At 33.6% G+C, this 25,414-nt stretch overlaps 2 protein-coding genes across 6 annotated transcripts in view; one reads left to right on the forward strand and one right to left on the reverse strand.

Annotated features, from left to right (window-relative positions):
- The window catches only part of Cep57 (centrosomal protein 57), a 39,150-nt gene extending 26,536 nt beyond the window's left edge, over window positions 1–12,614 (forward strand). Inside the window, exons 5-11 of one of the 2 annotated variants that reach the window (XM_026402749.2) lie at window positions 447–563; window positions 1,133–1,210; window positions 4,164–4,271; window positions 4,817–4,894; window positions 9,012–9,256; window positions 9,747–9,891; window positions 11,211–12,614. In XM_026402749.2, coding sequence (XP_026258534.2) covers window positions 447–563; window positions 1,133–1,210; window positions 4,164–4,271; window positions 4,817–4,894; window positions 9,012–9,256; window positions 9,747–9,891; window positions 11,211–11,444 — 1,005 coding nt within the window. In that variant the 3' untranslated portion in view covers window positions 11,445–12,614. The remainder of the gene's footprint in view (window positions 1–446; window positions 564–1,132; window positions 1,211–4,163; window positions 4,272–4,816; window positions 4,895–9,011; window positions 9,257–9,746; window positions 9,892–11,210) is intronic. The other variant, XM_026402750.2, reaches the window with a different exon arrangement.
- Window positions 12,615–12,713: 99 nt separating this feature from the next.
- Window positions 12,714–25,414, reverse strand: part of Mtmr2 (myotubularin related protein 2) — an 84,684-nt gene continuing 71,983 nt past the window's right edge. For all 4 annotated transcript variants that reach the window (XM_026402746.2, XM_077796895.1, XM_026402747.2 and 1 more), the window contains 6 exons: window positions 23,870–24,055; window positions 21,696–21,902; window positions 20,106–20,198; window positions 17,888–18,001; window positions 16,280–16,456; window positions 12,714–15,652 (listed from right to left, as the gene is read on the reverse strand). In XM_026402746.2, coding sequence (XP_026258531.2) covers window positions 15,491–15,652; window positions 16,280–16,456; window positions 17,888–18,001; window positions 20,106–20,198; window positions 21,696–21,902; window positions 23,870–24,055 — 939 coding nt within the window. In that variant the 3' untranslated portion in view covers window positions 12,714–15,490. The remainder of the gene's footprint in view (window positions 15,653–16,279; window positions 16,457–17,887; window positions 18,002–20,105; window positions 20,199–21,695; window positions 21,903–23,869; window positions 24,056–25,414) is intronic.

Below are 25,414 nucleotides of genomic sequence, written 5' to 3' on the forward strand. Positions count from 1 at the left end.
AGAAGATTAAAAAAGAAAAACCATTTTAAATGAAATTTGGAGAGAATCTAAAAAGACACAAAACCTCTAATTATTCTCTTAATTAAGAGATTAACTACTTAAGAGTACCAAACTAATTGGTAATATTTACTATTTGTGCATTTACATGGCCTGTATGTCCAGGAAATCCTTGCTGTCCCAGGTGTAAAGACAGTCTCACTGTGTAAAACCACATGTATATAAAATAATCTACAGGAACGTCAATATTCCCTTCAAATTATAAAATCATTATTTTATTCCCCGTGGTTTCAACCTAGTGTTATGTTCCTAGAACTTCTCTGTATCTAAGTAGTTCTCTGAAAGGCTAGACAAAAAGCATACTGTGTATTCAAAGATATTCTCAGTGATAATTTCTGGTTTTTTGATCATCAAATTATCATACTATATTTAATAATAATATTTTCCAGGTTTCCCTAGAAAGAGAACGACAACATGATCAAACACATGTTCAAACCCAACTTGAAAAACTGGATCTTCTTGAACAGGAGTATAACAAACTTACCACAATGCAGGCCCTTGCAGAAGTCAGTGAATGTATCTTACTCAATGCATAATACTGGGTGATCATTTTTTTAATTAATTTCATATCACTGAATATTTATAGCAATAAGGGATCTTGTGGCAAAGAAATGTATAGGAGTTTCTAAAAAAGAAAAAAGATTGGAGAATAATATTCAATCTTAGTGGGCATAAAGAAGTTCTTTTTGTAATTTTTTAAAGATTAAATGGTAACTTAAGGCTTGCATCACTTGGTTTAAGTTGTTCTCTGCACTCTTTTGTTTCACTTGGGAGGTATTTAATGCCACTAAGTGAAGTTTCAGGTTAACAGCGTCAAGGTAACTTATTTACTTTCATGTAGATCTCTGGTTTTTGGCTATAGGTTTTATCTATAATTCTTTGCAGCTACCTCATAAATGACTATTAATTGATCACAAGAGTATGTCATGGATGCTGCTGAGCCCAGAGGCATTATTGGAGTGAACAAGTTTATATTAACCATGCTTAAAATTTATAACATTTCCTGTTTGATATATTAAAATTTTAAAGATAAGATACTTTTCACTATTACACTTTTTGATATTTTTATCACTAGAAAAAAATGCAAGAATTGGAAGCAAAACTCCATGAAGAAGAACAGGAAAGGAAACGTATGCAAGCTAAGGCAGCTGAGGTAAGTTGAAATAGGATTACGTAGGCTTCACATTTTTACTATTCTGGATATAAATAAACAGTTGTATTTGGGTACTTTAGATTATTTGCTCTTTAGAATAGTACAGTATATAAATTCTCAGATATAATTTAAGGTAGAAAATTATAAACATATGTTTTAACAAAGAATGAAAATTTGAGTAGCTATTTAGCATGTTTCAAATTACACATAATAAAGTAATGTATCATATAAAACTTTGGTATCATGGGCACTATAGGAAATGATTGAAAACTATAATTGAATCTCTTAGCTTCTTGGACCAGGAGCAGAGGCACATGCCTATACTCCCAGCAACTTGGGAGGCTGAGGCAGAGGATCAAAAGTTTGAGACCAGCCTCAGCAACTTAGAGAGACACTGTCTCAAAATAAAAAATAAAAAGGGCTGTCACTGAAGTTCAGTGGTAGAGCAACCCTGGGTTGTGCCAAAAAACATACACACATAATACACACACACACACACACACACACACACACACACACACACGCTTCTTGGGCTGCAGATATAGCTCATTAGCAGAGCATTTATATAGCATATGTGAGGGTGCCCTGGGCTCAATCCCCAGCACTCACAAAAAATATGAAAGTAAAGAGTAAACCACAGAAGTACTTCTTTTTGTAAGACAATTAAGAAGATATTAGTACAGCAGTTAAGATAGTGAGTTGCCCAGTAGCTAGTGACTCAAACAAGTTCACAAAGTTACCACATCAGGAAAATGAACCTATTTTAAGTTTTTTATTTTTTTCTACAGTGGTAACCAGGTTGAATAGGTGAGGCAATATGGATTCACAAAAACATTGAGAAATTTTTATGTATCAGTCACAACTGAATTTCTAGAGATTTAGATTTGAAGTAAGTCTTAAACTCAATAAAATATAACTTTTTGTGTTTTTTAAATTTAATTTTTTTTTTTATTAATGATGTGGTGCTGAGGATTGAACTCAGCCCCTTATATATGCCAGGCAAGCATGCTACCACTGAGCTGTGACCCTAGCCCAAACTTTTCTGATGTTAACTAGAGACTACCCTTTTGAGGTTATTTGGTCAGATATCTCCCAGATATTTTTCTCACTTTGCCAAGATCTTTAAGTTGATGACATTTATGTGTACCTTTTCTCAGTATACAAGAAGTGGGTCCTGATTCAAAAATAATTAGGAGTTCAACCTGGCAAAGTGTCCTGGGCTCACCTCATAAACGTGATTACAGGAATATTAATGTTTCCTATTCTAGTTCTCTGAATGCACTAATTTAATATATTTTCAAATATTTACTTTTGGTTAATTTTTAAACTGATCTATTTCTTCTCATTGTGCTTTCTGAGATATGTAACCCCATGGCTTTATTTTTGACATTGAACAAATTTTCTCTGCCTATTCTGTCTTTAGGGTAGGCTCCATGTCCTCTCTTGTAGCATGCAAACCTATGAATTTTTGAATCCACTATATACGAAATACAAAATTTTATAAGTTCATTATTTTATGAAGTTTAAAAATTAATTCATGATACCTTGGCTTTCCTTTTCATTTAGCTGTCAAAAGTAAGGACCAAAGCACTTAACTGCTGAGTAATGTATTATCAGTAGAGGTTTTGAGTTCTGATAGAACATTATTATTGTAGAACAATGACCAATGATATGTGGTTTGAAGTCTAGCTAATACTAATTTGTATAATCTTGGTCAAGCTAACCAATAAGAGCCTAGATTTTTCCATTAATAAAAGGATCTTCATTTTATATCTTAGTTTTGGAGAGATCAGATGAAATAAGTGATAATGAAACCCCCCAAATATGTTAAAATTCTGGCACACAAATATAAGACAACTGCCAGGTAAAACTAAATAAGCTAGAATTTTAAAGAATTCAGAAAAATTCTTTTGTTTTCTGTTCATGCTCATTGGCACAATAAGTCTTCTAGAGTAATAATATTTTATTCATTATGTTCCATCTAGTCAATTAACTATGTATTAAGCATTGTTTATGTGAAAGTGTATAAATACTCTTGAGGGCAGGGATCTCTGTATTCTTTTGTCAGTGATTAGATTATTTTCCTGACATGTATAGTCGTGGAAAATAATAGAAATGGTCTGCTTCATTTTGTTCAGTCCATTACTTCTGAGTGTTTATTACAATTCCATCAGAATTTTCTGGAGAACTTTTAAAATATAAATTTCTTTACCCAGGAAGTTTCAGAATCAGATCTGAAGAGAAGCCTTGTAATCTTGAGTTTTTTTCAAATTCCAGACAATTTTTGATAGAGGCAGAATTAAAAGAATCGTAATTATAGACAAGGTTTTTAATATATTTTTAAGGAATGTTGAATGTTTAGGGGAAATTGATTTAAAAAAAAATCTTAGTAATTGCTGTGGAATTTCTACCATAATGTATTATTTTAAATTAATGTAGATACCAAGCTTCTATAGAAAAAGTACTTGATAACATTTGCTAAAATAACTTCTGGTACTTTTGAACACACAATTCCAGTTCCTTTTTCTTACAGTGTATGAATTTTTAAGAAAAGGAAGAAGTATATTTTGCTTTCCAGCTGCTTTGAGTCTGGCTTGCACTGTGGTAGATAACATCCTTGAAAAGAGAAGCTCTCAAACCATTAGTTTGGGCTTCTGTACATTGCATTTAACTTACTAGATGAAGTTTATGAAGCAACTACAAATAGTGGAGCTGTGGTTCTAAGCTTGGGAAAAGGACAAATTATAACATACAGTGCAGGGAAAAAGAAAGATTGGAGTTAATTTAACAAAAGTGAACAAGATTAAGATTGGCTCAAAACATGGTTATCCAGCTATGTATTTTTTGGTCGGATACTAATGTTGGTTTTTAAGAGCTTTTACAGGGCAGATTTCAAATTTGAATCTTAACTTTTATTTCTGCATCATTAACTTGAAATTTAAATTTTTCCTAGTTGCAGACTGGTCTGGAAACAAATAAACTTATCTTTGAAGATAATGCAGCTTCATATGTTCCCAGTGCAAGAAAAATTAAAAAAAAGAAGTCAAAACCACCAGAAAAGGTATGAAAACAGAACCAGTCAGGCAAAGTGCTGATTACTTGGTGTAATTTGTGTGAAAATACTCATAAACCGTGTGGTGCTACAACCTTGGGAGAGTGAATCTCTTTTATTCTCAGTTTCTTCACTCACAAGGTGAGGATAAATAATATTTACTTTTAACTTTTTACCCTGATAGTGAGATAATATATAAGGATACATTTCAGAACTATAGGACACTGTATAAATAAGTATTGCATTAATTACCTTTTGCTCTTAAAATGCTTTATGTATCTGTATACTTTTTGTTTGTTTATTTTACTTAGACTGTAACTGCTGTTTTGTTAGATAATTTTCTCCCCTCACCTTTCATAGGCTAAGATACATGTTCACAAGTTTTATTAGGGACTTGCTTAAGAATAAAATATCAGTATAGGTGAGGCAAGTTAAGTAACCCATATAGTAAGCTGAAGTCTCAGGTTAGTAATATATAGATAGGTTTTATCTTCATGTGAATAAATTAAAATTTTCTTTCTTTTTTTTTTTTTTTTTTTTTTTTTATAATTCAGAAAGGCCCTAGAAACTATTTTGGTGCGCAACCACATTATCGATTATGCTTGGGTGATATGCCATTTGTGGCCGGAAAGGTGAGTTGGTCAAACTAGATTTTCTTTATACAACATACATGTTTAAGTTGCATGCATCTGTCTCTATACCTGTGAGTGGTGAAAACATTTATCTGTTCCCATTTACCAGTGTGGATCATAGTAATCTAAGAATGAGAATGAAACGGGGATAAAAGTTATTAAAGCACATTCTTAAACCATTTCTGGTATGTCATTTCAGATAAGGGTCAAGGAAATAAGAAATAGTATATTTGTAGCATTTGACTTGAGGGGAAGGTATTGGGAATTGAACCCAGGGGCACTTAACCACCAAGCCACCTCCTTAGCCCATTTTTTTATATTTTATTTGGAAACAGAATCTTGCTAAGTTGCTTAGGGCTTTTTCTTACAGTGTATGAATTTTTCAGAAAAGGAAGAAGTATATTTTGCTTTCCAGCTGCTTTGAGTCTGGCTTGCACTGTGGTAGATAACATCCTTGAAAAGAGAAGCTCTCAAACCATTAGTTTGGGCTTCTGTACATTGATAAGTTGCTGAGGCTGATTTTGAACTTGCAATCCTTCTGCCTCAGCCTCCTTGGCCACTGGGATTAAGGATGTGCATCACCACACCCACTTAGCATTTGATTTTTAGTATCAACCCTATTGATTTATACTTTGATATAGTTAGATGTTTAAGTAAATAGCACATCCTGTTTGTCCTCATATCCATACCATACGTGGGACTGATTCTTCAAGAAATCATCATACAGACTTGAATCTTAGGTTCCTTTAGCGCTTAAATGTAGTTGATAATTTTGTCAAATACTTGTTAGTTTATACTACTTTTTTTGTGATTTGTTTGTATAATTGGTTGTTTCATGTTTCGGTGGCTTGATTATCCACCTGGATTGTCAATTTTAGAGGCTTGGATAACAGATGTTACTTTGAATTTTATTTGCTTGTTTATTTATTTTAAACCCATAGCAAACTCTCAGCGAAAGCTTGAAGAATGAATTACATCTTTGAGTTCTTATGGGCTAATTACATCAGAATCACACTGAACATAGTTTTGAAAAGCAGATTATGAAGCCCTACTACAAACTTACTGAATTAAAATAATCAGCATATTGGGCCCAAAATTATTTTTAATCTGCTCTCTAGTCAGTTAAATTTGGTACCCACTTAGTAACATTCCACACCAATATTTTAATTGCGTAAACATCCAAACCAATGGTTGTGTTTGAATACTTCTAAGACACTCCAATCAGCCCTTACCATTTCTCAACATTATTTTAGAGTTCCTCCTTAAAATGAATTGAATTTTATTACTTTGTAAATTCTACCTGACTTATTTTCTACCATTAGTCATCCATACATAGGAAAAATGAATCTTTGATTACCAGAAAATTTGGATTTTTAAAGATAGCTTTATTTCTCTTCTTACCTCCTTATTTTTTTCTAGACTACAAAATATTTTCTTTGGCTGTTCTTCAGGTTTTTCTTCAGCTCTTCATCATAATTATGGTTTTGTATTTCTTTACCACTTCATCACACTCTTCCTTCTAAAATTGAATATAGCCTTCTAACTGTGGTATGATAGGCTGCCAGAGAACAGAATTGTCATGTTCTGAATTATCTACTAATTCAAACTACCACCTCACTTTTTTTAGGGGAAGACATATTATTCCTTTCACCATTGATTATAGAGTCAACTATTGCATCTGACACTTTAGGTCCTCTGCTTGTGGATTTGTTTTTCATTGAGAATTTTTAATCAAACTTTGAACAAATAGATTCATGCTATTTCACATTAAATATGTTTCAGTATTCCATCCCAAATTTGATTGCCTGTCATTGGTAATTCTCATTGAAGTCATTAATAACAAAGGCAGAACAGATAGATTAAAAGAAAGGGCTTTTCAACTTGAGCTCTCTCCATTTGATGTTTTTATTTGGATTCTTTTTTTATACATGACAGCAGAAAGCATTTTGACACATTGTAAACAATGGGAGCATGGGCCTCTCATTCCTCTAGCTGTACATGATGCAGAGTCACACATCATGTGTGACACCGGTTGTGTAATCATACAGGTATATAGGGTAATAATGTCTTGTCTTATTCCATCATCCTTTCTACCCCTACATCCCCTCCCCTCCCCTTTCTCTGCCCAATTCAAAGTTTCTTCATTCTTCTGTAGCCCCTACCCCCCATTATGGATCATCATCTGCGTATCAGAGAAAACATTTGGCCTTTGATTTTTCTGGGATTGGTTTATTTTGCTTAACCTGATATTCTCCAGTTCCATACATTTACCTGCAGATTCAATAATTTCATTCTTCTTAAGCCTGAGTTATATTCTATTGTGTATACATGCCACGTTTTCTTTAAGCATTCATCTTTTGAAGGGCACCTAGGTTGATTCCATAGTTCAAGTATTGTAAAATGAGCTGGTATAAACATTGAGGTAGCTACATCACTGTAGTATGCTGATTTTAAGTCCTTTGGGTATAAACCAAGGAGTTGGGTAGCTGGGTCAAATGGTGATTCCTAGAGAGATTATACAGTCACTGTACAGTTTCTCAGTCTATCTGATAAAATGACCAGTTTTTATCTTTGGTTACATATCATCTTAGATAATGTCTTTGTAAAATATAATAAGAGTGAATTACTAGAAAAATAAGGACATAAAATACAAGTCTCAGTTATGACTAGATTCAACACAAAGTAACATTATTAAATGGAACAATAGAAGGAACAAGAGAATTTAGATCTATTTGTTGTATATTGAAAGTGTTCATGTGGGGCCGAGTGTGGTGGCAAACGCCTATAATCCCAGTGGCTTGGGAGGCTGAGAATCATGAGTTCAAAGCCAGCCTCAGCAAAAGCGAGGTACTAAGCAGCTCACTGAGACCCTTGGGGTCTCTAAATAAAATACAAAATAGGGCTGAGGATATGGCTTAGTGGTCATGTGCCCCCGAGTTCAATCCCTGACACACACAGCCAAAAAAAGTGTACATAGTAATAGTGAATATGCACAATAGGTTATGAGCAAAACAGTGATTATATTGATTTACAAATATTGGACCACATTTGCATTTCTTGAATAAATGCCACTTGGATGTGGTGTGTAATTCTTTTTATATACTACTTCATTCAATTTGATGATTAACAACAGAAACTAAGCACAGTGACTACCACAGCTGGCTGATCAGAATCAACTTTGAACACTTAAAAATACAAATTTCCAAGTCCTGACCACATGCTGATTAAGTTTGGAAACTTGCATTGGAATCTGCATTTAAAACAGCTGTCTAATGATGCTTGTGGAGCCAAGCAAGCCCAGCCATCTACTTATAAACTGGAATAGAATATTTGGATTGTTGTTTATTGTTCAAAATTTGAGAAGCTTACCAGTTTTCCTCTTCATGTAGTTTATGTGACAAATAAGTATTTAGGGCTTCCTACTGTTCAAGGATGGAAAAATTAATACAGTAAATCTTGACCACCTGGAACTACACTGTTTAATAGGTAAAGTAGATATGAAATATATGAAATGAAATTACTATATTGTGGTAAATGCTATAATAGGGATATGTAGAAAGTGTTACGAATGATCTGAGAAATGAACCAATTATTACCTGGCAATTAGAAAAACCTTTAAAAGTGATGTATTCAAACTGGGTCTTAAAGAATGGTATGTTACTACACAAAAGAAATGTTATCTGCAGATATGACTTGTTCACAAAATAGAAATAAGGAGGTGGTACAACACGAAGCCAAAGAGTATTTAAGTTGCATATCAGTGGTATTTTCCATGCTGAGGACTTTCTCATTGGGTTTAATCAAAAGATTTCAAATAAAACAGCATACTTACAATAATAATTTTAGGAGGATAACTGATACACCTATGATGTTAATGACATGAGAGCAAGTAAAACCAATTGGGATGTTTTCTAATAGTTAGAGGTTGGTGCATAACAGTAGGTTGGAGGCAGAGAAATGTATTGGAGATATTTTGGAATTTGCATCCAGGAGATTTGGTTAAGTAATTTACTATAGGCTAGGAAATTTTATGTTGGAGATTTACTTTTACCTAGGTTGGGATTGAAAAACAGAAATATAGGATGTACCTTCAATTAACTTATAATTTTCTCTCCAGTCCACCAGTCCTAGCCATGCTGTAGTAGCCAATGTTCAGCATGTCTTGCATCTGATGAAACAACATAGTAAAGCCTTGTGTAATGACCGAGTAGTCAACAGTGTTCCTTTGGCAAAACAAGTATCTGTATCTTCACGAAGTAGTAAAAGTAAGAAGTCTGTAACACCTTCCTCCTCCGGCACCATTAATGAAGAGTTGTCAGAAGTCTTACAGACTTTGCAGGATGAATTTGGGCAAATGAGCTTGTGAGTTTTAATTTTTGTTTTTTAAAATATATTCAGTTATAAAGTCTTATTGTTTTTTAGTTTCTTGGTTACTTTAGTAATCATAGTTTTGCTTGTTCAAGAAATATTACTGAACATAATCTTATGTCAGCCAATTTATAGGTAATCTAACATTTAAATTAATTTAATTAAAATTACTAGTAATTCAACAAATATAACTTATGAGTAAAGTCTTCCTTTTCTGATTCTGTTAAATGTTTTGAAGTACAAGGTTTTTACTGAAGTTTTATTTCATTTTTTTGAGAGCTTGATATACATTTATGTTTATTTAAACTTTACTAATGAGTTAGGATGAATATCTGAACTTTGTCTAGAATTTCCTTTCTACATATGTAGTCTGTTAAACTGAGTCATTTTTTTAACACACAGCAGTGACTCTATGGTAAGATATAATGAACCTAACCATAAAACAAGAAACTTAATATAAGTCTTCCTTTTGCTTTGTATATAGTGATCATCAGCAGCTTGCAAAACTTATCCAGGAGTCACCAACCATGGAATTAAAAGATAATTTAGAGTATGAACTTGAGGCATTAGTGGGAAGGATGGAAGCAAAAGCCAACCAAATAACTAAAGTCAGAAAATACCAAGCCCAGGTAACTCAGTTGTCCTTCACTGAAGTTATTTTTCTTCAAATGTATTAATAATGACACAAAGTGGGTCATAAAGAACTACCAGAGACACTTCTTTACAGAAGAATTGAGTTTATTAAACAATGAGTATTAAAATTAGTATTAAGTGGGTTAGCAAAGAAATGTTATCTTTAGTTAGAATGGATTTCATCATAAACCAGTCATGGTATTTACTAAGTGCAGTGGTGAAATCATACTCAGGGTTTTTATGCACAGAAAAACACAATGATTTGTGTATTTAAGAGATTACTGAGACTGCTAAGACTAAGGGGATGAGATCAGGGCCCTAAAAGACTGAGTTCACTTAGGCTGTTAGGCTTATCAAAAATGGTTGTCACAGGGTCAAGACAGTATTTGGAGTTGGGCAGAGGTGCACAAATTTGATGTTTGTTTTAGAAATAGAAATATCAGGGCTACTTGGTGCTGGATAAAGTATGGAGAGAGATTTATTATGAAAGATTGTGGTTTGAGAGATGTTGACAACTACTTATTGATTGGTGTGATATGATACACACAGTGCCAAAGTGCTTTAAGAATGTTATCTAAGGACTTAAAACTAAAGCACTTGGCCCACTAGTTCACTGGTAAATGGCAGAACTGGAATGCAAACATGGGATCCAAAATGTGGTCTTTTAAAAAAGTATTATTTCCAAAGTTCATGTTAAAAAAAAAAAATAAAAGCATACAATTACTTCAGAGTATTGTTCTAATATGTTTCTCATACAGCAGACTTGGCTTTTTCTAATGAAAAACCAACATGCAAACAGTAGTTTTGCTAGAGTAAAAATAAAGCTCCTTTATTTTAAATTATTTGAAAAAAAATGAATTAAAAATCCTTTTCATATTGCTAAGTTACCACTACATTTTTTCATCTATCTGCAGATTGCCTCTTGGCCTCTCACACTAGTTTCTATAATGCCCTTCTCCCCCATCTGCCAAAGTCTTTCTCATTTTTCCTTTCCCAGTGTCTCATTTTTTGCCTCCTAAGTCCTTTCCTCAGCTTTCCTTCTAACCCACCTATTCTGGATTTGGGTAGTGCTGCCTTAAATTTATGATAAAGAACTGGAATTGATGTGTGTACTTTTGTTCATTTTTAATACTGTTAAATATTTTAAGTACTGAGTATTAAATGACAAGTGCCATAGACTTCAAGCTGTTAAAAATACATACCTAGAATGTATTTTTTGAGTTTTTGTTAATGTGAGAGTTATTTTAAAAGTACTCATCAGAAGAAAATGTTTTCCTTAAATTCTTCTTTTCCCTACCTTGCTTATTTGGTTTAGCTAGACAAACAGAAGATAGAGAAGCAAAAGAAAGAATTAAGAGCTAACAAAAAGACTCTCGATGAAGAAGGAAATGTCAGCAGCCGTTCTTCTGGAGTCACAGGGACCACAAGTAAGAAGGATTTTGCCAAACAGAGACCTGGAGAAAAAAGCAGGAAAAATCTTCAGTTATTGAAGGACATGCAAACCATACAGAATTCATTACAAAGCAGTAACTTGTGTTGGGATTACTGATTCCTCGTGCCAGGTCATAAATTTTATTCAGATAATCTGTACCTCATCAATCAGATGTTGACAATTCACTTTCCAGGTTTCATACTCACTTATGTTAGAATTAATTAATAGCAGGTGTTAGGGGGCCCAAGCTTCATTACCCAGTCCTGTGTTACACAGAACAACTGTGAAATCATTTTAATGGAAACCAAGGGAGTTTTAAGGCCTAAGAAGCCCCTGTTTCTTTGAAATGAATTTGCTACAATGACATATTGCACCTTCACAAATTACCGGGTGGCTTTTTTTTCCCTTTTTTTTTTTTTTTTTAACTTGTGGGTATGATTTTTTTAAAAAATAGTTCTTCATTCAAATTAGGTTTAAATTTTCAAAATATGAGGCTTTTCCATAGCACGGTTTGCTAGAAAAGTCTTTTTTAAATCTTCTGGCATAAAGTGCCCACTTCCCTTTTCCCTTAAAACCATTAAATACACTTTGTTTCAACTATTGATGGAGGTTTTCATATTTAAATATTTATATATTTAAGAGGATTTGGGTTATTGTTTTTTTTTTCTTCTTTTTTGGTATTTCAAACATTGATCAGTATTGAATGCACTTGTATTGCTTTTTAATCCACTGTTAGTTTTATTTAAAGGTCCAAGCAATCATTTTAAGCTAACTACCTGTAAGATTTATGAAAGCATTTTTTAAAGTGTAAACAAATTGTTAATAAATGAGATTTTTGAAGAAAGTGAGAATGAGAGAGAAGGGAGATGTTGTGAAGCACACACATCTGCAGTTTTTATATATATACCCATTTGCAATCATGTTATTAAGTCAAGGCATTGTGATTTTTTAAATCTTGAAACCCAGAGAACCCCGTGAATATTTGCTTTCCTTTTTCTGTACAGTATGAGCAAAATAACTGTACACACAAAATTTTCATTTTAATAATGTTGTTATAATTTTGAAAAGATCAAGACATGTTACCTTTTTATAAATTTGCCATTCATGTCAATAAAGTAAACTTTTTTAAGGAAACACTGAAACTTTCCTTAACAGCCTATTAACTAAGGCTTTACTTATTGTAAACTCTCAAAAATGCATTTCAAAATAGGACATTAGTATCTTGATTATAAGAATATTAATATTCAGTACTTAAATGTTTACCATTTCAATGCTTTCATAAGAAACTAAGCCCAACAAGATTGAATTGCCTCATGGTATATGAGATACTCTAAAAGGGCTAATTAACATGTTAGCCACATATTAAGGGAATTCTTTTCATATGCCTTGAATTGAGATGGAGGTTAAGGATTATACCTAGACAGCATGACTTATTCTAGTACCTGAGCATTGACCTTGTCAAGCCTCTTATTGAATTAATTTTTCTACAGCTAGAGTTCTTAATTTAGTGTCCTAAATACCTATTTTGTGAACCTCCTGAGAGTGTATGTAATCATTTGCTTACACATGTGATTTTCTGATGAGCAGGTTTGCAGTCATTGAATTGACAACAGTGAGTCCATAGAAGGTGAGAAATTGCTCTGGTAACATGGTAAATATTTGTGTGTCAGCCATCATTTCAGCTATTAAACTTCTGTTATCTCTTTGTTTGAATTTCAGGTCATTAAATTGTATGGCCATCATTTGAATGGTAGTAAATACAAATCCTAATTAGGAGAAGAGTGATTAAATACTGCTAAATCCCACCCCATCCTTTGGTTGGGATTCAAACTGTATCCTCTCCAGTTTTCTTACCTGAGAGTTTACAGTAGGGGAACACATCCATCCACTGATGGTGTACTAGCGCTTTATTACAGTGCATTTCAAACTTAACTATCTTCTGTGTCTACAGTGCCAACAAGGATACCAAACTGAGTAATCAAGATGTCTTTACAGGCTGGTGGCAGATATCCAAGTTGTTTTTCTGAATACAGTGTAGTGAATGCAGTGGTTAACAGGCAGGTACACAGTGCCATGGAGGATCATGACAGAGAAGGTGTGATGAATGGAAGTAACTTGCTGGAGGAAAAGATAACTTCTAGAAACAGGACTGAGTCACAAGAGATGAGATAACAGTTGGTCTAGGTCAGTAAGATAGAAAAACAAAAGCGGCAGGTAGGAATATGAGGTTTACATGGGAGAATTGTGAATAAGTAGACTAATATTGGTATATAAAAGGAACGCAGATGAGAATAGAGGGGTAGGCAGAGTCTAAGGAGGCTAGAGCTTCAACTTGATCATACTGGTGTCTAAATTTTGCATTCCTGATCATAAAGGAAAACGTATACCCATACAACTAATATTCATTCATAGACATATAAAGTCATAAAACAAACAAATGCCCATGAAATATTATTATATATTTTTGTATAGACAAGTATGTATTTTTAGCTCTCTTCTTTGTCTTCTTCTCAGGCACATAAACTCCAGGTTGGAGATTGCTGTAGAGGGTGAGGGAAACCACCGAAATGTTTTGAACACAAGACTTTATTTTTTGGATACTGGAGATTGAACTCAGAGGCACTCACACTGAGCCACATCCCCAGCCCTATTTTGTATTTTATTTAAATGAAACAGGGTCTCACTGAGTTGCTTAGTGCCTTGCTTTTGCTGAGGCTGCTTTGAACTCTGGATCTACCTGCCTAGTCTCCCAGGCTGCTGGGATTACAAGTGTGCGCCCCCATGCCTAGCAAACAGAATTTTTTATACTTAATTTCTCTTGGTAAATATGAGTACATTATGTTTTATCAGACCAAGATGATAAAGCTTAAGTGAGGGAAGTAAGAGAAAATAGATTTATCAAATTTAGAATATCTATTATTAGCTTTAATACTGACTAGCCATTTAAACACCTGTTAAATTTTTCTTGTAACAGATTTCACATGATAAAATTAGTGGATCCCGATTTGGGTAATATTGAATGTACTGATAAAAATAGTTTATATGTGGTGCTGAGGATCCTGCCAGGTGAGCGCTCTACAGAAAAAAAATTCCAAGAAATAGTTCTGTGTGTGCGCACACGCACAAGCGTGTATAACTTTAGACAAGAACAAAGTTTTAAAATTAGCTGAAATTTCTTTTAATTAAAAGACCAAGGGACAAGAAGCTTCTTAGTTACAGTACATTACATATGGCTCTCATATAGAGTAAAATAGACATCAGACAGTGAAATGTCCATACCAGCACCAAAGTCTCAGGCAAGCAGTGAAGCAAGGTTTCTTTTACTGGTATTGAGATTGTAATTCATTTTTAAATGTGGTGTGTTCTTTGGTAGGCTTAATTTCATGTAAAATTTAAGCATTATACTTCTCACCATATGCTATTTATACAGTCTTCAAAAAAGCCTTTTAAAAACTTTAAAACTTGCCAATTAGCATTAAGCAAAACAGAAAGGGGTAAATTTTTTTTTTAATTGGAAAAAAATGAAAATTAATCTGAATGTCATAGAATTCTTTGAACTCCAAAATGGCTACCACTTTGTCTCCTTATGGTCCCCTAAGCATATTTCTAAGGCATCATTCTGGAACAGTAGAATGCCCTAATTAAGTATGTAAATAATGTCAGCAGCAATTTTTAACTACTGCCACACTATGCTTTGCCTTTCACTATATTAAGAATGGAGGTTGAACAGTGATCAATGTAAATCAATTACTACATGAAGAAAAGCCCATGATGGAGAAAAAGGTATTAAATGATTTTGATCTGTCATACATAAAGGCCTAAAATAGATGATGCCACAGAACTTCAGTGTTGATTTGGTTTGAAAACTTGTTCCTCTGTGCAGTGAGCTTTCTCCAATCAAGAGGTGTATTTCTAAAGTAGTTTATACTTTTACCAGATGTCTGAACAGGTTTAGTGTCATAATCATGTAATTACATGTGGAATTGTTTCTCTTAAGCCACCCACATTGCTATAGTTCTAAACTCATCTTAGAGAGACTTAAAATAAATAAAGCATCTGAACTTTTCTCTCAGAGATGGGTTCAAAATAGGGAGACTTTCTACTCATAAAGCTGCCACTGTAATGAAGAGTTCATATCAATGATGTCCTTAGTCACAATCCTTTCACACAACAGTCTGGACAGGAGTGACACATTGTGCAGGAGAGCTGGCTCTCTCTGAGGATGAGGTTGATCGGTTGGAAATTTCTCTCTGTAGTTCCTCTACTTTTTTCTGAAGCTCTGCTCGTTTAGCAAGAAGTTCTTTGTATCTATTGTGAATAGGTTCCTACAAGAGCAAAACATAAAATTATTCAACTAGGCAATCCTAGTCAAACCTAGGGTCACATGAGTGTTACACTGTTTTTAGCAACTGGAACCAGTCCAACCAAACCAGTCCCACCTTTTCTATCCATCACTGGAGATTAAATTCAGGGACTACTGTGACTACTAAATCTTTCACTTGAGGGCATTGGAAATGGCAGTATTTCCAGACAATACCTGCTGTGGAGATGCTCCTAGAACCGGTACATCGACAATTAGAACCTAGTAGTCAAAAGATTCCTATCATTTAATTGTAGGTTTTCAGTCCTAATAGTAAATACTCAATAATATATTCACTATGAAACAGAATTTTCTTAGGCTTTTAACTTTCCTAAAGCTGTTTTCAACAACATATTAAACAGGACAAAAAAGACAAAAAGAGAAATGATTTGTCCAAAGTCAAAATGAGAAACAGGTATACTGACTATCCAGTATGGGACTCTTTCCAATACACATTTATAACTATCAATGGATATAGTTGAAAGTTATAAGTATGCACAGATAATATTTCAACTAAAAATATAGAATTAAAGGGGACACATCTAATAGAATTACATTGTGCAGATGAAAAATCCCATCATTTTTATCATACCTGTGGTTTCATCCGTGGATTCCATCTTATGTAATATCCCACCCAGAGCTCTAGGTGGCGCATGCTGGCTACTGGATAAAGGACATGATTGCAATAACTCCCATAGAGAGGATTAGTGAAGTCTTCCAGCTGGCTATTTATGTAAGACCACAGTGACACAGTCCTCTTAGGAAGATTCTATCAGGAAAAATAGGTAAACATTCACATAAGCTATTTATGCTTTGGATGAAATTTGTAAAGATATATTTTGTAGTCATTAAAAAACCTTTTTTCTCAATGGAGATTAACTCGGTGACATCTTTCACTGCCATTTCCAATGCCCCCACGTATTTGGTTTGAAAAACCTTTTTAATGACTACAAAAGGAGGGGGGTGGACTTAAACACTTTGATTTTAATGTAAGTGAGTCTATTATAAAAAAATGTCTGCAGTTCCTCAAAGAATTGCACTAGTCCATTCAAAAACTTTGTCCCAGATGTTAAAAGCAACAGTATTCATAATAGCCAAAAGATAAAAAACAACCCCAAAATCCTAACAACTCATGAGTATATATAGTACTAAGAAGAAATTACACTCTAAAATGAAGATGAACCTTGAAAACATTTAACACTGAGAAGATCACATAGTGATTAAATAAAAAAAAAATGTACGGCCAGGTATGGAAGCACATTGCCTATAAACCCAGTGACTGAAGAAGCTGAGGCAGGAGGGTCACACATTCAAGAACAACCTCAGCAACTTAGCAAGACCCTGCCTCAAAAAAAAAAGTGGCTGATATGTAATACCACTTAACCCCAGCATCAAAAAGAAGTTCAGAAGAGAGAAATCAGAGGAAGAAAATAGGTTAGTATTTGCCAGAAGTGGGAGAAAGGGGATTGACTACTATCAGGTATGGGACTTAACTTGGGATGATGAAAACATCCTGAAATAAATGATGGTATTATACAACCATTGCTATATACGTTTTTTTTTTTTTAAGTGGAATTCTATGGTATGCAAATAGTCCTTTAGTCTAAGACACGCTTAAATCCATAGCATTCTTTGTGGTATAAGTACACAACCCTATTTTACAAAAGCAGAGATTAAGTTGCCCAAGGTTATTCATGTAAGTGACAGATCCAAAGATCTCAACCAAGTAACTGAGCTTTAAAAGCTATCTTCCCTGGTATACTTTCTAAAGAATAAGAAGCTACTCTATAAATTTTTTTCGAATGAAAATTTATGTTGGGATTTGAGCTACCCATTCAAAGGTGTGCTTTCTGCTAATTTATATTTTTCTACACCTGCTTTGAAAGATTTCCATCCTATGTGGAATAATGGGAACACTCATGCTCCTCAGAGTCCCATATACTTCAGTTCTCTTTAGCAGACACTACTTTCCACAGCTAGCACCATCAGCCTTGTGCTGGGTATTTCAAAATAGACCAGGGCCACATATGTGGGAGAAAGTAATTATTACATTATTGCTTACAAGATAAAAATATGACCAAAAGGTAATATTCAAAAAAAGAAAAAACCCTGCTTGGTTGCTATCAATCATTTTTGTAGGGAAAAGTACAGATAGGGATAATGCAAGGAAGGGTGGGCCACAGCTCAGCTCATATTTTACCTCTTTTCCTCTCTGCTGTTCACTATTACAAAGGAATGTTCCAAACAAGCAGCTGTATAGGTGGTCCAAAATGGTAATGAGAAAATATTCATTGAATTCAAATGCAGTAGGAAACTGTAAATTGAACATCACATATGCATAAGATTAAGACTTTTTAGGCATGTTCATCATGAGTAGATTCTTTGTAGTACTTTTTAAAAATTAAGTCTAACAACAAGCCTTTAAACACCATTATTAGCTTGTTTTTATATTCGAAATTCCTTTGTCACTTTTCTCAGGTAATTTCTCTGGAGACTTCTTTTCTTATGCAAAAGTTAGAATGGTGTGCTTTTCTGTATCTCTCTCAACCCTATGCTTACTGGAAGCTGAATTTTGACTTGGGCAATTTCCCTTCCCATAATGTTTTTCTATAAACTTTCAAAAACGTAATTTTGTTTTCAGGAATTAAACTATCAATATTAGACAAAAACTATCCTTCACATATATGTACATAATTTATAAGGCAACAATACTTATCTTTTGAATCAAGGCTCCTCATACCCTGTACTTAGGTAGCATCTTTCTTTTTTAAGAGTGCTGAGGATCAAACCCAGTGCCTCATGCATGCCAGGCAAGCATTCTACCACTGAGCTACAACTCCAGCCCCTGTCAATGGATATTCTAATTTTACAAAATTCTATTTTGGGAAATTAATCAAATGAATGATTACAGAATGTAAAATGGTAAGTTAACATGGCAGATTTCTACAACTGAGGACAATTCCTAGTCCCTGAGTAATTTTTGTGGCTGGGAAACTAAAGAACCAGAAGATCAAGCATATGCCATCAACAAAAAACTAGCTGACTATAAGTAAATCCCATTCTTTCCCTTAATAAATCCCATCTGTGTTTATTAAAAATTTTTAATGGCCTTATTTACTAGGCAAAAATGAATACATCCTGGCTCACTAAATAAGCCCATGAAGCTAAGCCTGTGATTAGTTTTTCAATCTTTTGACAGAAGTATTAGCTAAGTAATGAGAAGATAGCTTATTCAGTGGGCATTTCATCACAAGGAAACCAAAATAGCTGGGCAATAATTTCCCCATGTTTTTTTTAAACATGTGTAAAACATAAAGGAACTTCCAACAAGAGCTTTCTGATCCCAGGCAGGAAAGGTATAGAATGTGGCCTAATTACAACATAATTGTCCTACTTTAACAAATATGTTATTTAAGTCTGCAGTAGTATTCAATTATTTATAAACTTTTAATGATTGTTTAGGAAGAAGACAGCCACCTTCAAGACACAAAGCTCATAACTTAGGAAACAAAACTGAATTGTTGCACACATTTTCTATGTTAAAATCCTACCCTCACACACATCTATGACAATGCTTCATTTAACATAGAAGGTTTCAAAATAATCCACCCAAGCTGAAATGCTAAGAAAAAAACTATTAAATATACAATTGACAAGTCATCTATTTTAATATTTTATTGAAGCTAAAATATTTATTCCAAAGCAGGGCCAATGGGTGCCCTACTTTATATTCACGTAGCAGTCTTAACTAAAAGTTTGAGGCCTAACAAACTGCCAGATAAATAGCATATTGATGAGCTGCATTCAACTTTTGGGTTTGGGAATGAATGAATGAGTTACAATTAAATCATATTTTTACGGCACTGACCCTTTTTCAGACTATTCTCATATGTTTCCCAAAATATTAAGTGTATGTACATTAATATTTCAATTAAATGTTTTTACAAAGCTTTTAGAAGATTTAAAATATTTAAGTAACTATACTCTTCATACTTAACACCTACCTTGTAATAATTTCTATCTGAACCTTTTTTTTCTTAAAATTGTTAAAATTACTAAAATAGGATTTTATTTTGCTTGGGCTACCTAGCATATTTATTCACCTTCCTTAGTAATGTATAGAAAAGCCTCTGTGTGAGCACACTACTATTTTTAACACTTTTGTTCATAGCAAAGGAGGAAACTTCTCAAATTACTAATGCCACTCTCTGAATAGCCAATAGAATCAAAATTGTAAAGTGTTTAATATTACTCCCAAACAAAGACATTTATGTGTCAATAAGTAACAGTTTTATCACTTGAAAAGGTTATAAGAATTTCTCTTTCATGTGAACTGTAAGATAATGATGACTAAATTTCCCAACTCTGACTCTGAGCTTAAAGGAGATATGTAAGAATGGATACCCCAGAGAAGCTACCTGTCTTGTCATTTGCCACACACAGTCAATAAACTGAAGGAAAACAGGTGATCTTTCTGCATCTGCATGGTTCTTATCTCCATGGCCAACTCTCTGAAGCAAAGAAAGTGAAATGTTAAATGTAGGAATTTTTAATGGAGATTATTTTCCAACAAAAGTAATATTTGGTCAATATTTTAAACTTCAGAAACATTTTTTAAAGAACACACTGCAAAGGAAATAGAAATCACCTTAATTCCAACCAAGCAGATATTTTTATTAACATTTTGATATGAACTTCCAGACTTTTTTTCTGTCATGAAATGCTATGATAGGGATTACCACCTTGTTTAGTAAATGAAACCTAGATCCTAAAAGATTCATAATGGAATATGAGTAGTCAGACCTCCAAGGCTAGATTTTCATTTGGGAGATTTACTTTCCTCTAATAAAGAACAGTTACTTTGTACATTGGTTTCAGAAAGTACCCCTATTAAAAATACCTTGGCCAGTAAATAAAGAGTACATATCTCATCAAACCTTTCAACAGTACCTGCCATCCACCCTACATTCATCTATATGGTTTCTCAGTTCTTTCCTCCTTTAAGGCCCTTTTATACAGATGATTCAAACAGAACCCTGCTCCACATTCCAAAGCAGGGATTAATTCTAAAAGTGTTGCCTATAAATTTATGGGGGCCTTGAGGCCAAAACTTTTCACAATAAGAAAGATATTTTTATTTACTTTCTCCAGTATGTTGGCATTTGTACTAATGGTGCAAAAGTAATAAAGGATAAAACTTAATGCCTTAACAGGAATCAATCAAGGCAGTAGTGCCAAACTACAATAGTAATAATTACTGTCTTAAGTTTTTAGAAAACTATTATCTACCACACTGAGCTTAAAGACTTTCCTGATAAAATCAGTGATGGTATTAACTAAATCAGAAGGTTTTGAGAATAATTGTTAGCCTACATTAACCATGTCATTTGATAAGCAGATCTTTGCTTTTTTATAGTACCATACTTTGGATTCATGGGGCTATTTAGTCCAATTGGGAATGCATGGATGCAACCCTAAGTTACTTCCAATTCTGAAATTTAGCAACCTAAAAAAAAAATTTGAATAACACAGAGGGCTCAAAATCTTGTTATTTCCATAAAAGTATCTATGATTTTCATATATATGATCATTGTAGCTTTAGCACCTCATAAAGATAATAAAAAAGCTGTGTTTTATTCCCAACTTTAATTTTTTTTCTCCTTTACTTCTAAGTACTTTAAGAATAACAATTGTCTTTTGATAAGTCTATAAAAAGCTAGAAGTGCTTTGTAATTTTATTACCATTCACAAAAATTTGGAGGGGAATCACCCATGGACATGACTCAATGGTATCTGATATTTCCAGATAGAGATCAGAGAAGACTCACTGGGCCAGAAACCTGACTAACAGCCCTGGCTCCATGTTGTAGTCAAACTTAAGATCTCCGAATACTGTTCTAATACAAAGCATATAAGGAGTCTGCCCCATTGGATAAATACTCTGTCTGGGACTATTATTTTAACAGGCCTTACATGAGATGCATTATGAGTCAAGGTTCATTACTCACTAGTTGAAATCTATGTCCAAAGCTTAGCCACTCTTTCTCCACAAGGACTTCAAATCCTCGTATTGTGCGATAGTATCCATCCAACATAAGCATGGCTAGAGAAGTTAGCTGAGCTGTGCGATCCCAACCATCACTGCAGTGTACCACCACAGACGTCTTCCCTGACTCTACCTTGTCAGCAATCCGAAGAGCCCCTGCAAGAATAAGCTGGAAAATATATTTTCTACATGAAATTTTTAAAACGTAAAATACTTCTAAAAATTTTTACTAATAATGTAGTTTTCTTGCAGATATCAACATGGGGGGAAAAGAACAAGTAACCCTAAACAGAATTTTTATACATGGTAAATAAAATATGCATAAATTTGATTTTAAAACTAGAAAATCTTATCTTTTCTTTTAAAAACAATGCTTACTTAACCATATACCTAACAGGAATAAAACTGGATCTTTTCTAATATTCTATAGAATTTGTTACTTAGACTATGAAGATTTATATATCACATAACACAAAATTAGCACTTATGAACTTTAGAGTAAGCTACTTTTCTTTAGTAAGCATGAAAATTCTCATCAGATTAATGTTAGTTTACCTGGTATCTAATTTCGGCCCTTACTTTGATACATATGCAGAAATTCTCTGCAAAATAAAGTTATTTACTTGGAAAAGTCTTGGGTGAAAAATCAAACAATCAGATGTAGCCAAGAAAGCCACAAAAACTATCCTTAAAAGTGGATAATACAGCATTCTTTGCAGTGACTGTATAATATCATAATTAGAGAAAAATCTGGCATCACAGAGATCAGAATAAAGAAAACAGATTTACTAAACTTGGGAAATGCCATGAGATCACTTTCATCATAATTATTAGGCATATTCTGGAAATGGGGCACTCTAAAGCAATCTCAATCCTGACTAATCAGAGTCATTTATGACCAGTATATGGCCCAATTTTCCAATAGCTCTAATTCACTGTTTTAAATAAGTCACCTGTAATTCAAATGTATATGCACACATAAGAATCATTAACCCAAATCCTTAGTTAAGACTGATCAGGAAGGACTATCCAGAATAGTAGCTCATTCATTTATTCATAAACAATTATGGAATCCCTAACTATGTTTCAGGCACTGCTCTAGGTGGGAAATAAAGCACTGAAAAAACAAAGAACCTGTTTAATATTAGAAACTGAAATTCTACTTGGGGGAGTCCAGACAGGCACAGAAAAGACAGATATCCATAACTGAAAAATCTCTGCAAGGGGATATAAAGAGTACTAGTAGATCTGTTATTTTGCATGAAGTATTTGGGAAAGGCCTCTCTGAGAAGGTGATATTTGAGTAGAGATCTGAAGAAAGTGAATGGTAGGTAAGTCTTGCCTGTGTGAGGACTGGCAGAGGAGAAAGTCCAATCAGACTGTTATGTCTTTAACCCTTAGGGAAACTTGTTTCTGTTACAGCCAACCTTTTCGAGAGAATGTTGTATCTGGTAATGAAAGGCCCTGATGTTACTGAGATTCACACCATACCTGAAAATATATATAATTATGTTAACTAAAATAGTTTGGTGCTGCAAATATTAAATTGGCATGTTGGGTAAATTAATATTCACATGATACTCTCCAAGGGATTTAACGCCCAAATAGTATCCTTCATTCAACTACTATACCTTATTCCTCTGAGCAGGATGATTTTAACCTCACATCATACAACAAGTATTTACTAGGTACCTATTCCTTGCTGTCCAAGTTCCTCAGGGGACAAAAAAGGAAATATGATTTATTCAGTCTAGTTCACCTATTGTTTGACTTAACAAAAGCACACAGGGTATTACCTAATTAAATGGAAAGGAAAAGGAAAATGTGGAGTTCAGAGAAAATGGAAATGGATATAATCTGCAAAGATTTCATGGAAGAAATGATAAATGAACTGGATCAGAAGGATGAATAGAATTCAGATAGGATCAGAAAGAGGGAAATGAAGTACAACAAAACCCAAAGCACAAGACAGGAAATGTATTTCATTCAACAAACATCAAATTTAAAAGTATCAAAGTAGTTATCAACTCCTCACTGTTCAGAAAGATATTTTTATGCTCATTTCAATTATAAAAGCTATTACAGACAAAAGGTTAGAGAAAATCCTTGTTTGAGAAATAGTAACACATCACATACCTTAATATGTTCTAGCCAGTGAGTAGATTCCAAGTTAGACAGCCAGTGAGTTTCCTCAATGTTGGGGTACACAATCTCTTTAAGTTTTCGTAATGATTCTCTCATGACATGAATATTGTGGATATCCAGAAAAACTAGTTCTGCGTTTTGATAAGCATCTTCACTTTCATAACCTCCACCTTTTGCCTGGAAAGAGGCACACATCACAGGATATCATAAATGAATATATCCATTATCTGTGGACAGCCATGAAAAAGTTCCATGAAATACCTCAAAACATAAAAGAAGATGCACATTACTGGTGCCCAGGAAAACCCCTTGGGAGAATGTAAATGACTGGATGCAACTTAGCACAACCATGCTATACCTCATGTTCTTTGTAAAACAAAAATATGTACTTACCATTCCTTAAGTTATAAATATTAAATGTTAAACTTAGGTATTTGAATGTTTAAAAACACTTTTCCTACCCATATTTCAAATTCTATCCTAACAATTACTTACAGAAGACTCTCCTTCATACCTACTAAAATCACCACACTTAAGTTCCATGTGCAGCAACCCCATGTGTGGTTATTTTAATCTTAATCTCTGCAGGATAAATTATAACAGCTTATTTTTAAATAAGTATAAAGGTATAGGATTCACATCTACAAAACAGAATGAGAAAATATTTGGTGTTTTTCAAAATAAGCTATAACTGGAAAGGAGAACCTAATTTTTTCTGAACCAAATAATTATGACTAAAATATGATCCTATCTTCTACCTAACATGTATAAAATTTCACTTCTGAGAGCCCCATAAGAAACAAAAGTACTAGAGAAGCCATTAAGTGATCATGACTTAAAACTTCATAATTCATATCTCTGAAAACAACAAAACTCACCAATTCCTAACCGACATATTACCAAAAGAAAAGAAGTTCAGATTTCTTGACGCTAACAGTCTAGGAAACAGTTTGGATTCATGATTAGCACAATTACAAAATTAGCAGTGTTTCAGTGGCTACCTGGTAACAAAGATTACTTCTGAAAAACGGGGATAAGACAGGATGAAGGTGGAGAGACTTCAAATCAAATTTTTTGAAGCAATTTTTAGAAAGATGGCAGTGGTGGCACCTACAAAGAATCTATAACAAAAATACAGAATAAAAATATTCTGGAATCAGATGTTGTTTTGGTTATATAACTGTCAATACACTAAAGAGTATACTTAAAAAGAGTACACTGTATGATAGAATTCACTTTATCTCCATACAACTGTTAAAAAAAAAGAATAACTAAATAATAAAATTTAAAAAAATTTTTTTAAAGATAACTTAGTGACAGTGTATCCCATCAAACTCCAAAACGCCAAAAGGTAGAACAAAGGAAGGACAGCAGACAAGGTCAAGCTGCTTTATCAGTACACAGGAGTAAACAAAAGAAAGCAGTGGACACATGGAAGATAAGAAAAACCTAAGAGTATTTGTTTTGTTTCTTTGCTTTGGTTTTCTTTTAGAACTGCAGGTAAACACAATAGGTTAATTTACCAAGTGCATCTGA

This window comes from Urocitellus parryii, chromosome 4, assembly GCF_045843805.1.
Source record: "Urocitellus parryii isolate mUroPar1 chromosome 4, mUroPar1.hap1, whole genome shotgun sequence".
Classification (NCBI taxonomy): domain Eukaryota; kingdom Metazoa; phylum Chordata; class Mammalia; order Rodentia; family Sciuridae; genus Urocitellus; species Urocitellus parryii.